The sequence below is a fragment of the Acanthopagrus latus genome, chromosome 19 (assembly GCF_904848185.1).
Source record: "Acanthopagrus latus isolate v.2019 chromosome 19, fAcaLat1.1, whole genome shotgun sequence".
Lineage (NCBI taxonomy): Eukaryota > Metazoa > Chordata > Actinopteri > Spariformes > Sparidae > Acanthopagrus > Acanthopagrus latus.
Window position 1 is genome coordinate 24,758,066 of NC_051057.1, and position 10,657 is coordinate 24,768,722.

General features: G+C 46.7%; 1 protein-coding gene across 1 annotated transcript; it reads right to left on the reverse strand.

Annotated features, from left to right (window-relative positions):
• Window positions 1-284: 284 nt before the first annotated feature.
• On the reverse strand, window positions 285-10,071 carry arhgap28 (Rho GTPase activating protein 28). The gene is made up of 16 exons (XM_037078747.1): window positions 9,466-10,071; window positions 6,588-6,800; window positions 6,298-6,518; window positions 5,992-6,103; window positions 4,310-4,399; window positions 3,987-4,165; window positions 3,716-3,878; window positions 3,409-3,500; window positions 3,023-3,097; window positions 2,676-2,826; window positions 2,069-2,151; window positions 1,706-1,921; window positions 1,494-1,619; window positions 992-1,119; window positions 821-858; window positions 285-703 (listed from the first exon to the last, which is right to left on the reverse strand). The coding sequence occupies exons 2-16, from the start codon at window positions 6,784-6,786 to the stop codon at window positions 621-623; spliced, it is 1,956 nt and encodes a 651-aa protein (XP_036934642.1). The 5' UTR covers window positions 6,787-6,800; window positions 9,466-10,071; the 3' UTR covers window positions 285-620.
• Between the last annotated feature and the right edge of the window lie 586 nt (window positions 10,072-10,657).

Consider the following 10,657-nt stretch of genomic DNA (forward strand, 5'->3'; position numbering starts at 1 on the left):
CTTCCGCGGGCTCTGTGGTGTGCGGGGTGTGAGTCGCATGGGGGGGTGGGGGGGGATCTTGGCCCCCGTTCATAACAGCTTGCAGTTTTAGTTAAACATGAAACTGTTCCCACAGGAGTCTCGTGCCATCATCAGGTCACATGTATGACACGACGCCTCCACACGCTGACCTCTGACAACCAATCAGATCTTTAAACATGGCATGAATTTAAATCAATCTTCTGTTTTCACAATATTATTATTATTAAGTGAATATGCAGATACAAGCAGCGAGCAGCAGAGGGAGACAAACACCACCAGCAGCTGTTTATTGTTTAATAAGGGTCAAGTATGCTGTGATCAATAACATCAGATCAGTAATACTGTCTCCATGTAAAAACAACATCATGACACAAAATGCATCATAACCACAGGACGTGATGTCATCACCATGACAACACACTGCAACACATGTTTGTTAAACTGTCTCACAGGTGAGTGGTGAGACAGGTGATATGAGACAGGCTGTGTGAGAGGGCTGCTCAGAAGACGTGAGACCGGGGGTGAGACTGGACGTCAGAGTGGTGAAGCAGGTAACACACATGTTGTGAGACAGGTTGATATGTAAGAACTGTTGTGCGTCAGGGTTTGATCAGCCAATCACAGTGAGGATTCACTCTGTAGACGTCCAACAGCAGACAGTCTGGATGGAGACGGCGCTCACCTGAGAGACAGACAGGCGGAGAAAGACAGGTTTTTAAAACCATGCTAACCCTAACCCAACCATGAGATGATGTTGCTTTTGTTGTTGTTTGTGTCATGATGTCATCATAAGACTCACTGATGTTTCCTCCCACTTCATACAGACACTGAGCTGGACTGGTGGTAGAGACATTGACAGAGAGAGAGAGAGAGCGATACCATCGATTATCAGTCATTGATCCATCACATGGTTCTGTGTGTGTGTGTGTGTGTGTGTGTGTGTGTGTGTGTGTGTGTGCGCGCGGGTTACCTGTTGTCACACTCAAAGCGTGCAGTGACGTCTTTGGCTCTTGTCTGTCCATCCAGCTGTATCGCCATAGAGACCTTGGTGTGTTGGGGGGCGTGAACCCTGATGACCCCCTCACACAGCTCTGTGACCTGCACACACACACACACACACACACACACACACACACACACACACACACACACACACACACACACACACACAAACAGGTGTGATGTCTCTTTGATGACAGAAGAACTATTCTTGAGACTCAGAACCAGAAACCAGAACCAGAGCCCTGGACAGGAACCCTAATCTTTCGCTCTGCTCTCACCTGCAATCATTCTCACCTGGTCTATGTCTCACCTGGTGTCTGTCCCACCTGGTCTATGTCTCACCTGGTTTCTGTCCCACCTGGTCTATGTCTCACCTGGTTTCTGTCCCACCTGGTCTATGTCTCACCTGGTTTCTGTCCCACCTGGTCTATGTCTCACCTGGTATCTGTCCCACCTGGTCCCTGTCTCACCTGGTTTCTATCGTTCTTGTCGTTCCTCCTCCTCAGCAGGCGTCTTGTGGTCTTACTTAGGCTGAGCTGTTTCAGATTGGATGCCTGGTTCATAAGTCTCACCTGAGACAGCAGGAAGCTGGGGACCTACCAAAGAAAACAGGAAGTGATGTCACGGATAGTTAAGACAGTGAAATCACTGAGGCTGTGCAGGCGTGTGTCCTCCAGCTCACAGTCCACAGCAGATCCTGGTGTGTGACCATCAGACGGATCAGCTGAGCCCCACCCACCGCCTCCTCCATCTCCTCCCGTTGCTTGGCGACGGAGCTCTTGTTGCCACGGTGAATGCAGGAGAACAAGTTTGGTGCCATTACCATGGAGACATTCCACAGAGACATCCTGTTCTGGTCCTGATGAGAAACCACCTTACGCAGGAAGACCAGCAGGGCCTGTAACCATGGAGACACGCCCGTAACCATGGAGACATGCCTGTAACCATGGAGACACGCCTGCTACTAGTAACAACAGGTGTGATGGGGTCAGTCAGGAAGAAGTGACAGCAGGTGTGAACAGACTCAGTGATTGTGTGTATTTACTCTGAGTGTTTCTCTGTGAGCTTCAGGAAGTAACAACGACAGCAGCTGCAGAGCCTGAACCTGATGAAGCACAGAGGAGATACCTGCACACACACACACACACACACGCACAAACACACACACACACACACACACACACACACACACACACACACACACACACACCGGAATTACAGTATTGGGTTTAAATCTATCTGCAGTTTAAACTGTGAGAACTTCTCTGCACAGATCAGATTCAGTATGAAGCTGAGGTGACAACATGTTGATGAACAGAACATAAACCAACAGAGAGGAAACTTTAAAGTCTTTTACTCTCTTGTTTATTTACAAGCACGTCTTCCTCTGCTGACACACAAGTGACATCATCATCAGTCGCTGACATACAAATATGAAACATGTTTAGGAAAGTCTTTATAAGTTTGAAGGGCAGTGACGCAGATCAAACACTGACAACTTTCAGATATTTCATCATGTTTATATGACCTGGTCTTCGATTCATCTCAGCAAGAATGAAATGTCCCAACACCCCAAAATCATCATCATCGAGTACAGTGTGTGTGTGTGTGTGTGTGTGTGTGTGTGTGTGTGTGTGTGTGTGTGTGTGTACCCAGCACAGAGCGGTAGGTGGACAGGTGTGTGTGTGTCAGCAGAGGTGTTGGCAGCTCTCTGATGAAAAGTTTCAGCAGACCCGCAGCATCCACCTGTCTCACTGCAGACCAGTCAAACCCTCCACACCTGTCTAACTCTGTACGCAGGTACTGAAGACACAGACAGACAGAAGACAGGTGACACAGACAGACAGGTTTTCAGTTATTTTGCTGTGTATAGAAATGTATGTTTTAATGTTTGATGGCTGGCACAAAGTTACAGTTTCCATCACACCTCATTTAAAAGTCACTGATTTAAACTTCATTAGTAAACTGCACACAGTTATGGTGTTATAATGAATGAGACCTTAAGTCTAGCAGCTGATCCTGGTACTCTGAGAATCCCTTCAGTCTGCAGCCCGGACTCTAAAATACACAACAACTACACACACACACACACACACACACACACACACACACACACACACACAGTTAAATCTCAACTCTCAGTTTTTGGTCGTGAAAAAATCAAACATTAAATTATGAAACTGGACTTCCTTTTGGACAAAATGTCTTTTTGATCTGAGGTCAGCTGATCTAAATTAAACTTTAATACTTGGACCTTTGAACCAGCTGTTAGTTTCATGCTATCTGCTGCTAACCACACCCTGCACCACAGGAATGTTCAGCTGTTAGCATGAAGCTAACTCAACCAGTCAGACAGACAGACAGACAGACAGACAGATTATTCACCCTCTGAAAGACAACAGGAACTTTGACTCCTGGAAACTTCTTCCTGTCATTGGCCAACAGCGAGTTCAGAGGAACACCGAAGACACCGCTGTCTGATGGAGAGACAGACAGGTCAGTCAGACAGACAGTTTGTTTGTTGTGTTTTCTTCATGCAGCTCTAGTGATGACTCCTGATATCAGTGATGTCATCACTTCCACCAACTGTCCAATCAGTTTCCACCTCTGTGTGACACCTCATTGGTTTAACCTCTGACCCTTCAGCTGTGTGTTGTCTCGCCTCAAACTGTTATGTAAAAATGAAACGCACCCCGTGTCCTGTGGCGTGGTGGGCGGGTGCGTTTGGTTTGGACACCTAGAGTGTGCAGGAAGGTGGAGAGCTCGATGTGACAGATGAAGCCAAGACGGACGAGGTCACCTGGTGACAGGTCGTCTGCCCAGGTGAGACCCTGAGAGGGTGAGACAGGTACAAACTACACACACACACACACACACACACACACACCAAAAACAATAATAATAATAGTAACAGGAGTGATCAGTGTTGTGTTGAGCAACAGGAGGTCGGAGGTCACACTCACTGGTAGGTCATCACTGTCGTCTCCATGAAAACTCAGACAGTCCCAACAAGTCCCGCCCTGTTTGTGTTCAGCCACGCCCTCTGAGTAAGGAGACTCCCGCAGCAACCAATCAACTTGTCTCGACTGAAGGACAGGAAGTGAGTGTGTGCTTGTTGGAGAATGTGAGTGTGTCGGTGAGGGTGTGTGTGTAGGTGAATGTGTGTGTGCTGGGGAGTGTGTGTGTGTTGGGGAGTGCATGTGTTTTGGTGAATGTGTGTGTGTTGGGGAGTGTGTGTGTCTTGGTGAATGTGTGTGTGCAGGGGAGTGTGTGTGTGTTGATGAATGTGTGTGTGTTGGGGACTGTGGGTGTGTTGGGGTTGATGGGTGTTCAGGTAGTTGATCGTCAAACAGAAATGTTTGAAGAGTCGGTCGAACTGGAGGCACAAAAAGACAGAAAATTATGAAAATGACCCATCACGATCTCGTCTGACCTCTAATGGACCACTAGAACTTCCAAAATAACAAGCAGAACCCTGTTATTGATGTAGAACCACCACTTAAAAGGCCAGTATGATCACCTGCAGGAGAACTGGAACCAGTCTTCCTGTCCATAGGACCACTAAAACAGCAACCAGCTGAAGGACCTTTACCCTCATTTAAGCCACCTCAGCATGAACCAAATGGATCTGCAGAACTACCTAAGAAATCTCAGCAACCACATGAAGACAAACTCGACCCTGCTACACAAAGCTACCTCAGTTACAAGAAGAACCATTAGAAAATCCAGTACAATTTACAGGCCCATTACAACATCCTACAGAACCATTAAAACCACCTCAGTTATGACAAGAAGCAAACTTGTTCGACCCACAAGGAGGGTGATCAGGACTGGTGTGCTGAACCGGCAACAGCCTGATCTGGTCCTTAAAACCAGAAAAACCAATGAGCTCATAGTGGACTCATGAAGACGTCACATACACACCCATCTGTATTAATGGAGCAGAGGGCGCAAGTGTCCAGTTTCACCAGCTTCTGCCTTTCTGAGGGACCCGTCTAACTATCTCCTCAGATTCTGTGGAACTTTGACCACTGGACGATCATAAACATCTTCACTGACTGTATGACAGCATGGCACAGCAAGACCTTTGCAAGAGGGTGGAGAATCTTTACTCACACATTGTGACTGCCTTAGGTCCGTATTGGACCACTAGAAACTTCTCCAAGATAAGTTAGAACATCCTGAAGGACCTTAAGGACCACCTACAGAATTGGGAATTGGAAGCTGCCAAAGGTCCATTTCAACCCTGTAATGGATCTCTAGGACCATTTAAGGGACCAGTAGTGGAGCAAGCCTGGCCGGTTGGTAGGCAGGTAGGCAGGCAGGCAAGGTCACCAGAGAGCTGCTCAGGTGTAGTTTTTGTGCCACGAGGTAGAAACAAAAAACACAATCATGATACAATCTCACCAAGAAAAACACACTATGAAATTTGTGGAACGTAGAATAATAATTTCAAAGGAATCACAAAAGCTAACACAATGGTTAGAGGCAGAACAACCTGGTGCAGGAGTGGAGACGAGGCCGAGGTTATGTAGCAGGGGATGATGAGTGGAATGATCTGCAGGTGCGCCTCTCCACTGTTGCCGACACTGCAGCCACGGCCACAGATCCAGACACCGGTAAACAGGAGCCAGTGAGGAAAAAAGGGGTAAACACAAAACACCTGGCTGCCACGGTCAGACCATGACAACTATAACCATCAACCGGATAATAAAAATCACTGCAGATACAATAGCTGAGAAGACCACTAAGAACAAACTACATGAAACTTGGAACCGCTAAAAGGACCATTAGAACCCTGGAATGGATCTCTAGGGTGAACTAAGGGACAGGAACTACCTAAAAGGCCTGCAGAACCTGCTCAATCACAACAGCTACAAGACTGACCATAACAACCATCCGGACGTCCCACTGAACTGGTACATCCTAAAGAACCACTAGAGCCTTAGTGAGCAGACAGACAGGTACCTCTGTGAGTGTTTCGGCGGATGGTTTTGGTGGTGGTGTGGTATCGACTTGGCGGTGGCTCAGCATGGTGAGAGGGAGAGGAGGGGCATCTATCTGCTGAGTCATCATCAGGCTGGTATTGTGTGTGTGTGAGAGAGAGAGAGAGAGAGAGAGAGAAAACACCGAGTCATGACTCTGTTGCAACTTCAACTCCTAGAATTCACTTTAATTTCTCTGGTCAGAGAAGCAGACTCCATGACTGCTGAGTCATCATCAGGCTGGTATTGTCTGTGTGTGTGTGTGTGTGTGTGTGTGTGTATGCGTCACCTCAGTGAAGATGTCTCGGACATCTCTGATTGGCTGCCTGTTACGTGTCTTCAGTGTCTCGTTGTAGTTGTCCAGCCTCTTCCTCACTGTGGCGGCTTGTTGCCGTGTCAACGTGGACAGCAGCACCTCGGCCGGCGGCGGAGACGCCTCTTCTAACGACGAGCCCGTCACCAGGGACGATAGCCCCGCCTCTGTCAGCCACGCCTCCTCCAGCTCCACCTCTGCAGGTAAACAGGTGGTAGAAGTCACACAGAAAGATGATGTCTCACTCTGCTGTCAGCTTGACTTACCGTCCATACTCTTCCTCTCTTCTTCCTCTTCCTCTTCCTCTTCTTCTCCCTCCTTCTCCTCATCGATGCTCCGCACTTCTCTCCAGTAGGTTTCCATGGCAATACGCCGGGGGTCAGAGGTCACTGTCTGAGGAGGAGGAGGAGGAGGAGGAGTGTTGGAGGAGGTAGAGAGGGAGGTGGGAGGAGGAGACGACAACATCCTGGAAGTAGATCCTGTCAGTCAATCACAGCGTTGGGGAGAAGGAAATGGATCCTGTCAGCCAATCATGGAGCCAGAGGAAAGAACTTTGATATTTGTGGAAATCTTGTGTGGGTCTGTTGAGATCATAGCTTTGTGAAGTTTTGCTCATCATGCACTTTTGTATGACAGAAGAAAGTTTCAGTAAACAGTAAAAACGAAGAACGTGGTCTACGGGGTTTTTATTGAAGCACACGTCAACTATATGCTTGTACTGCAGGGTTCTCCCCAGACAGTGGAACAATGGCGCTGCACTGTTAGCTGCTTTATAGCGGGTGTTTGTGGGCTGCCGCCGTCTTCTCGTAAAAAAAGCGACCCCCCCTGACTGACGGTGCGCCACCACACTAAAAATTTGTGGTTTTTGGTGGAACACAGCTGAGCCGACATTAAACACATACATAGTGTGTGTGTGTGTGTGTGTGTGTGTGTGTGTGTGTGTGTGTGTGTGTGTGTGTGTGAAAGGAAGTCAGCCTCTTCCAGTGTATTGATCAGTATGTGTTGGTCTAATGGTTTTGGTTCCCAGGGGAAGACTGAGTGGGGTGCACAGGCTGCTTCTGTGTGTCCATTAGGAGGAAATGGACGTGTCAGCCAATCAGAGCAAAGTGATTTCACTCAGGTCCTCAGACAGTAATCTGACCTGGTTATTCCTGCTGCAGAGTGAGACGTTAAATCCTCTCAAAAACACATCAGTCCATCGGACCAGACCTGGTTTGGATCCTTACTGGTTCTCTGGACTTGGTACTGACTGGTTCTCTAGACTGTATCCTGACTGGCTCTCCAGACTGGACCCAGACTGATTCTCCAGACTGGACTAAGGACCGATGTGGATCAGGTCCTCCATAGTTTAAATATGTTTTATGATGAGTCATTAAAGGACAATCATGTTCGCTGACATTCTGACGGTTTTATTTTCTGATGGAAGAGTCTGGTCCAGAACCAGATCCTTTAGATCTGGTCTAGCTGTGTGATCCAGGTCCTGTGGATCTGCTACTCAGACTGATTAATATGATCCAGATCTGAACTGAATAACAGATCCAGACCAAATTTAAGTCACACTGAGTATCACTGATGTTAACATTCTGGAGAGTTGTTGTCAGTCTGTGTTTGTGGTTCCTCTCAAGTTGTCTGTAGTTCATGTGAAGCTGATGGAGGAACATCATCGGACCTGATCGACCAACCAGAGAGACTGAGTGTCCCGCAGGAACATTTAAAGTGACCCGGTCATTGTGTTTCCCCTGTATGTGCTCACACATGCACATCCTGATGATGATGAAACATCACCTTCTGTCAGTCTCGGTTGATGACATCATCACCACTATCAGTGTCAGTCCGTATGACTTCCTGTTTCCTGCAGGGACAATGTTTATATGCAGCGTGATTCTTGTGACTCTGATAGGTGCCATTTAAATGAAGAACACATGAGGGACGTGTCAACATTTGTCTTAACATCCAGAGTCTCAGTTCAGGATTTTACTGCGGTTTGTGACACACGGCCTATTCCTGTTTAGGGTCAGCTCTGTGCGACAGATCGCAGTGGCGCTGTCGATGTGCGTGAACCAAAGAAAAACTCAGTTGTGGTGGGAAGAGAAACGATAACGACTCCTAGTCATCGTGAAAGACTTGATATCAATGCCGACCTTCCCCTGAAGGTGGATGAAGGAATGACAGACAGAGCCTGAGTTCCAGTCCAAGAATCTAATTCTGACGCGAAGAAGCAAAGTCGCCCAAGCAGCTGGTCTGTTTATCATATTTTGAGGTGATAACGACAAGTTATCAGAGGATTCATGTCAACAGGAATAACAGTAATTCTATTTTCATTAGTCATGTCAAGAGTTCCATAGGGATTGGTGTTTTTCAGAATAATGACAGACACAGGAACATTGTGTTTTTCAGAATAAAGTTATAAACAGTGTTCATGTAAATGCAGTCATTGGATTGTTTCTCTCTGTTGGAACATCAAGTTTTGTTCTTCTGTCAAATTGAAACACTGAATTAGTGAAGGTATTGTGCTGACCTCAGATCAGTTCAGTGAACCGGATCCGGACTTAGACAAGATCCAGTCAGACAGACTATAAGTCCTGGATCTGGTTCACTGTGCCTCCAGACTCTGAAGCAGACTTTCTGATTGGCTCTAAAGCTGCAACAGTTAATCAATTAATCTGTTGATCAACAGTGCAGTCGCCTGGTGGAGGAATTAAACCAACAGTTTCACAGATTAAAGGATTCAAGAAGAAAAGAATCAATGCTGAAAAGAATCGATGACTGAAGCTCTGTTGGAAGACAGACTTTTCATGCCTTTCTTTAGTGAACACAATTACTCAGAACCAGAACCAGAACCTGACTGTGACTCGTGTTGGCTGCAGATTAAAGTCTGAATCATTTCACATGTTCTCTCTGATCACATCTCTACCACTCTCTCTCCACAATACTCCTGTCAAACTTATCAGTATACCACAAATATGTCATCAACATACCAGTATGTCATCAATACAACACCAATATGTCATCAATACAACACCAATATGCCATCAATACAACTCCAATATGTCATCAATACAACACCAATATGCCATCAATATACCACCAGTGTGTTATCAGTTCATAACATTCCATAAAGACATGAAGAGGAGAAACACTCACGTCCGTTCAGTCGGCTGCTCTCCTCTGTGTGGAGACATGGACCGAGGGGGGGGGGGGGGGGGGGGTGATGTGGGCGGGGCCATGGAGGGTGGTGGGAGGGGCGCGGGGGGGTCCCCAGTTTAGACCAGCAGCTGGACACGCCTCAGACTGGGAGTGTTGGAGAAATCCTCCATCAGCTGTTTGCCCCATACTGAAGGAATCCAGCATCTGTTAGCCTAGCTTAGCACAGAGACTGGAAGCAGGAGGAACTGTTAGCCTAGTTTAGGCAGTAACATAATGTTTACTGGACATTACAAAGAGTATGGGACCACATATGGACATAACGACATTATAGAATGCCATCATGTGAATCACTCAGAGTGGGCGGGGCTTGTGGAGTGCCCCCTGAAGTGAGATGCACCTCACCGAAACCGCCCTCAAAATTCAAGATGGCCACTCCATGCATCATCAGCTTTGAAGTCTTAAAGGGATAGTTTGTGTTTTTTGAAGTGGGGTCATATAAAGTCCATATCTATAGTCGGTCTGTTCCCCACAGTAATCAGCGATCAGCGCAGCCTCAGTTTGGAGCAGCAGAGAGTCGCTCCAGCCCAGATGTTCAGCTTTGTACTGCAGTGAACAGAGTCCAGAGAAAAAGAGAAACAAACCACCTAAAACAAGGCTCACCTTAAAAAATCTATAACAGTTCAAGTGTATGTTGTAAAATTCACACCGCTTTACATCGCCGTCAGACCTGCCTTTATTTTGGCACTACATTTTCTCAACCGTAGAACCTCCATATCTCTACACATTAGCACAACTGCGTTGGGACACGGGGGTTCGATGTGATTTTTTCTTTTCCATACAAACCATAAAACCAGAAATGTGTTGAGCTTAAACTCAAAGGGGGCGGGGCTTGTCTTCGGAAGTGGGCGGGTCTAACCAGAAATTTACGTCTGAAATTGATCAGAAGTTGATTTATTTATCATTTATCAGAAACGTTTTCACAAAACCAACCTCAGATCACAGAATAATTTATTTAATAAGCTGATTGTTGTGTTTCTTTCAGCACCAGTCATCACATGATCTGAACACATGATGATGTTATATATGAACTTTACCTCAATCACACAATTTATTATTGTTCTGACATTTCTCTCTCTCTCTCTCTCTCTCTCTCTCTCTGTCTCTCTCTCTCTCTCTGTCTCTCTCTCTC

Bases quoted from the DNA above. Each gene is read 5' to 3' on its own strand.
- arhgap28 (XM_037078747.1), bottom strand. From the start codon at position 6,786: ATGTTGTCGTCTCCTCCTCCCACCTCCCTCTCTACCTCCTCCAACACT. The intron at 6,104-6,297 runs GTGACGCATACA...ACACAATACCAG, and splicing joins TCCGAGACATCTTCACTGAG to CCTGATGATGACTCAGCAGA. The intron at 1,620-1,705 runs GTGAGCTGGAGG...TTTCTTTGGTAG, and splicing joins ACCAGGATCTGCTGTGGACT to GTCCCCAGCTTCCTGCTGTC.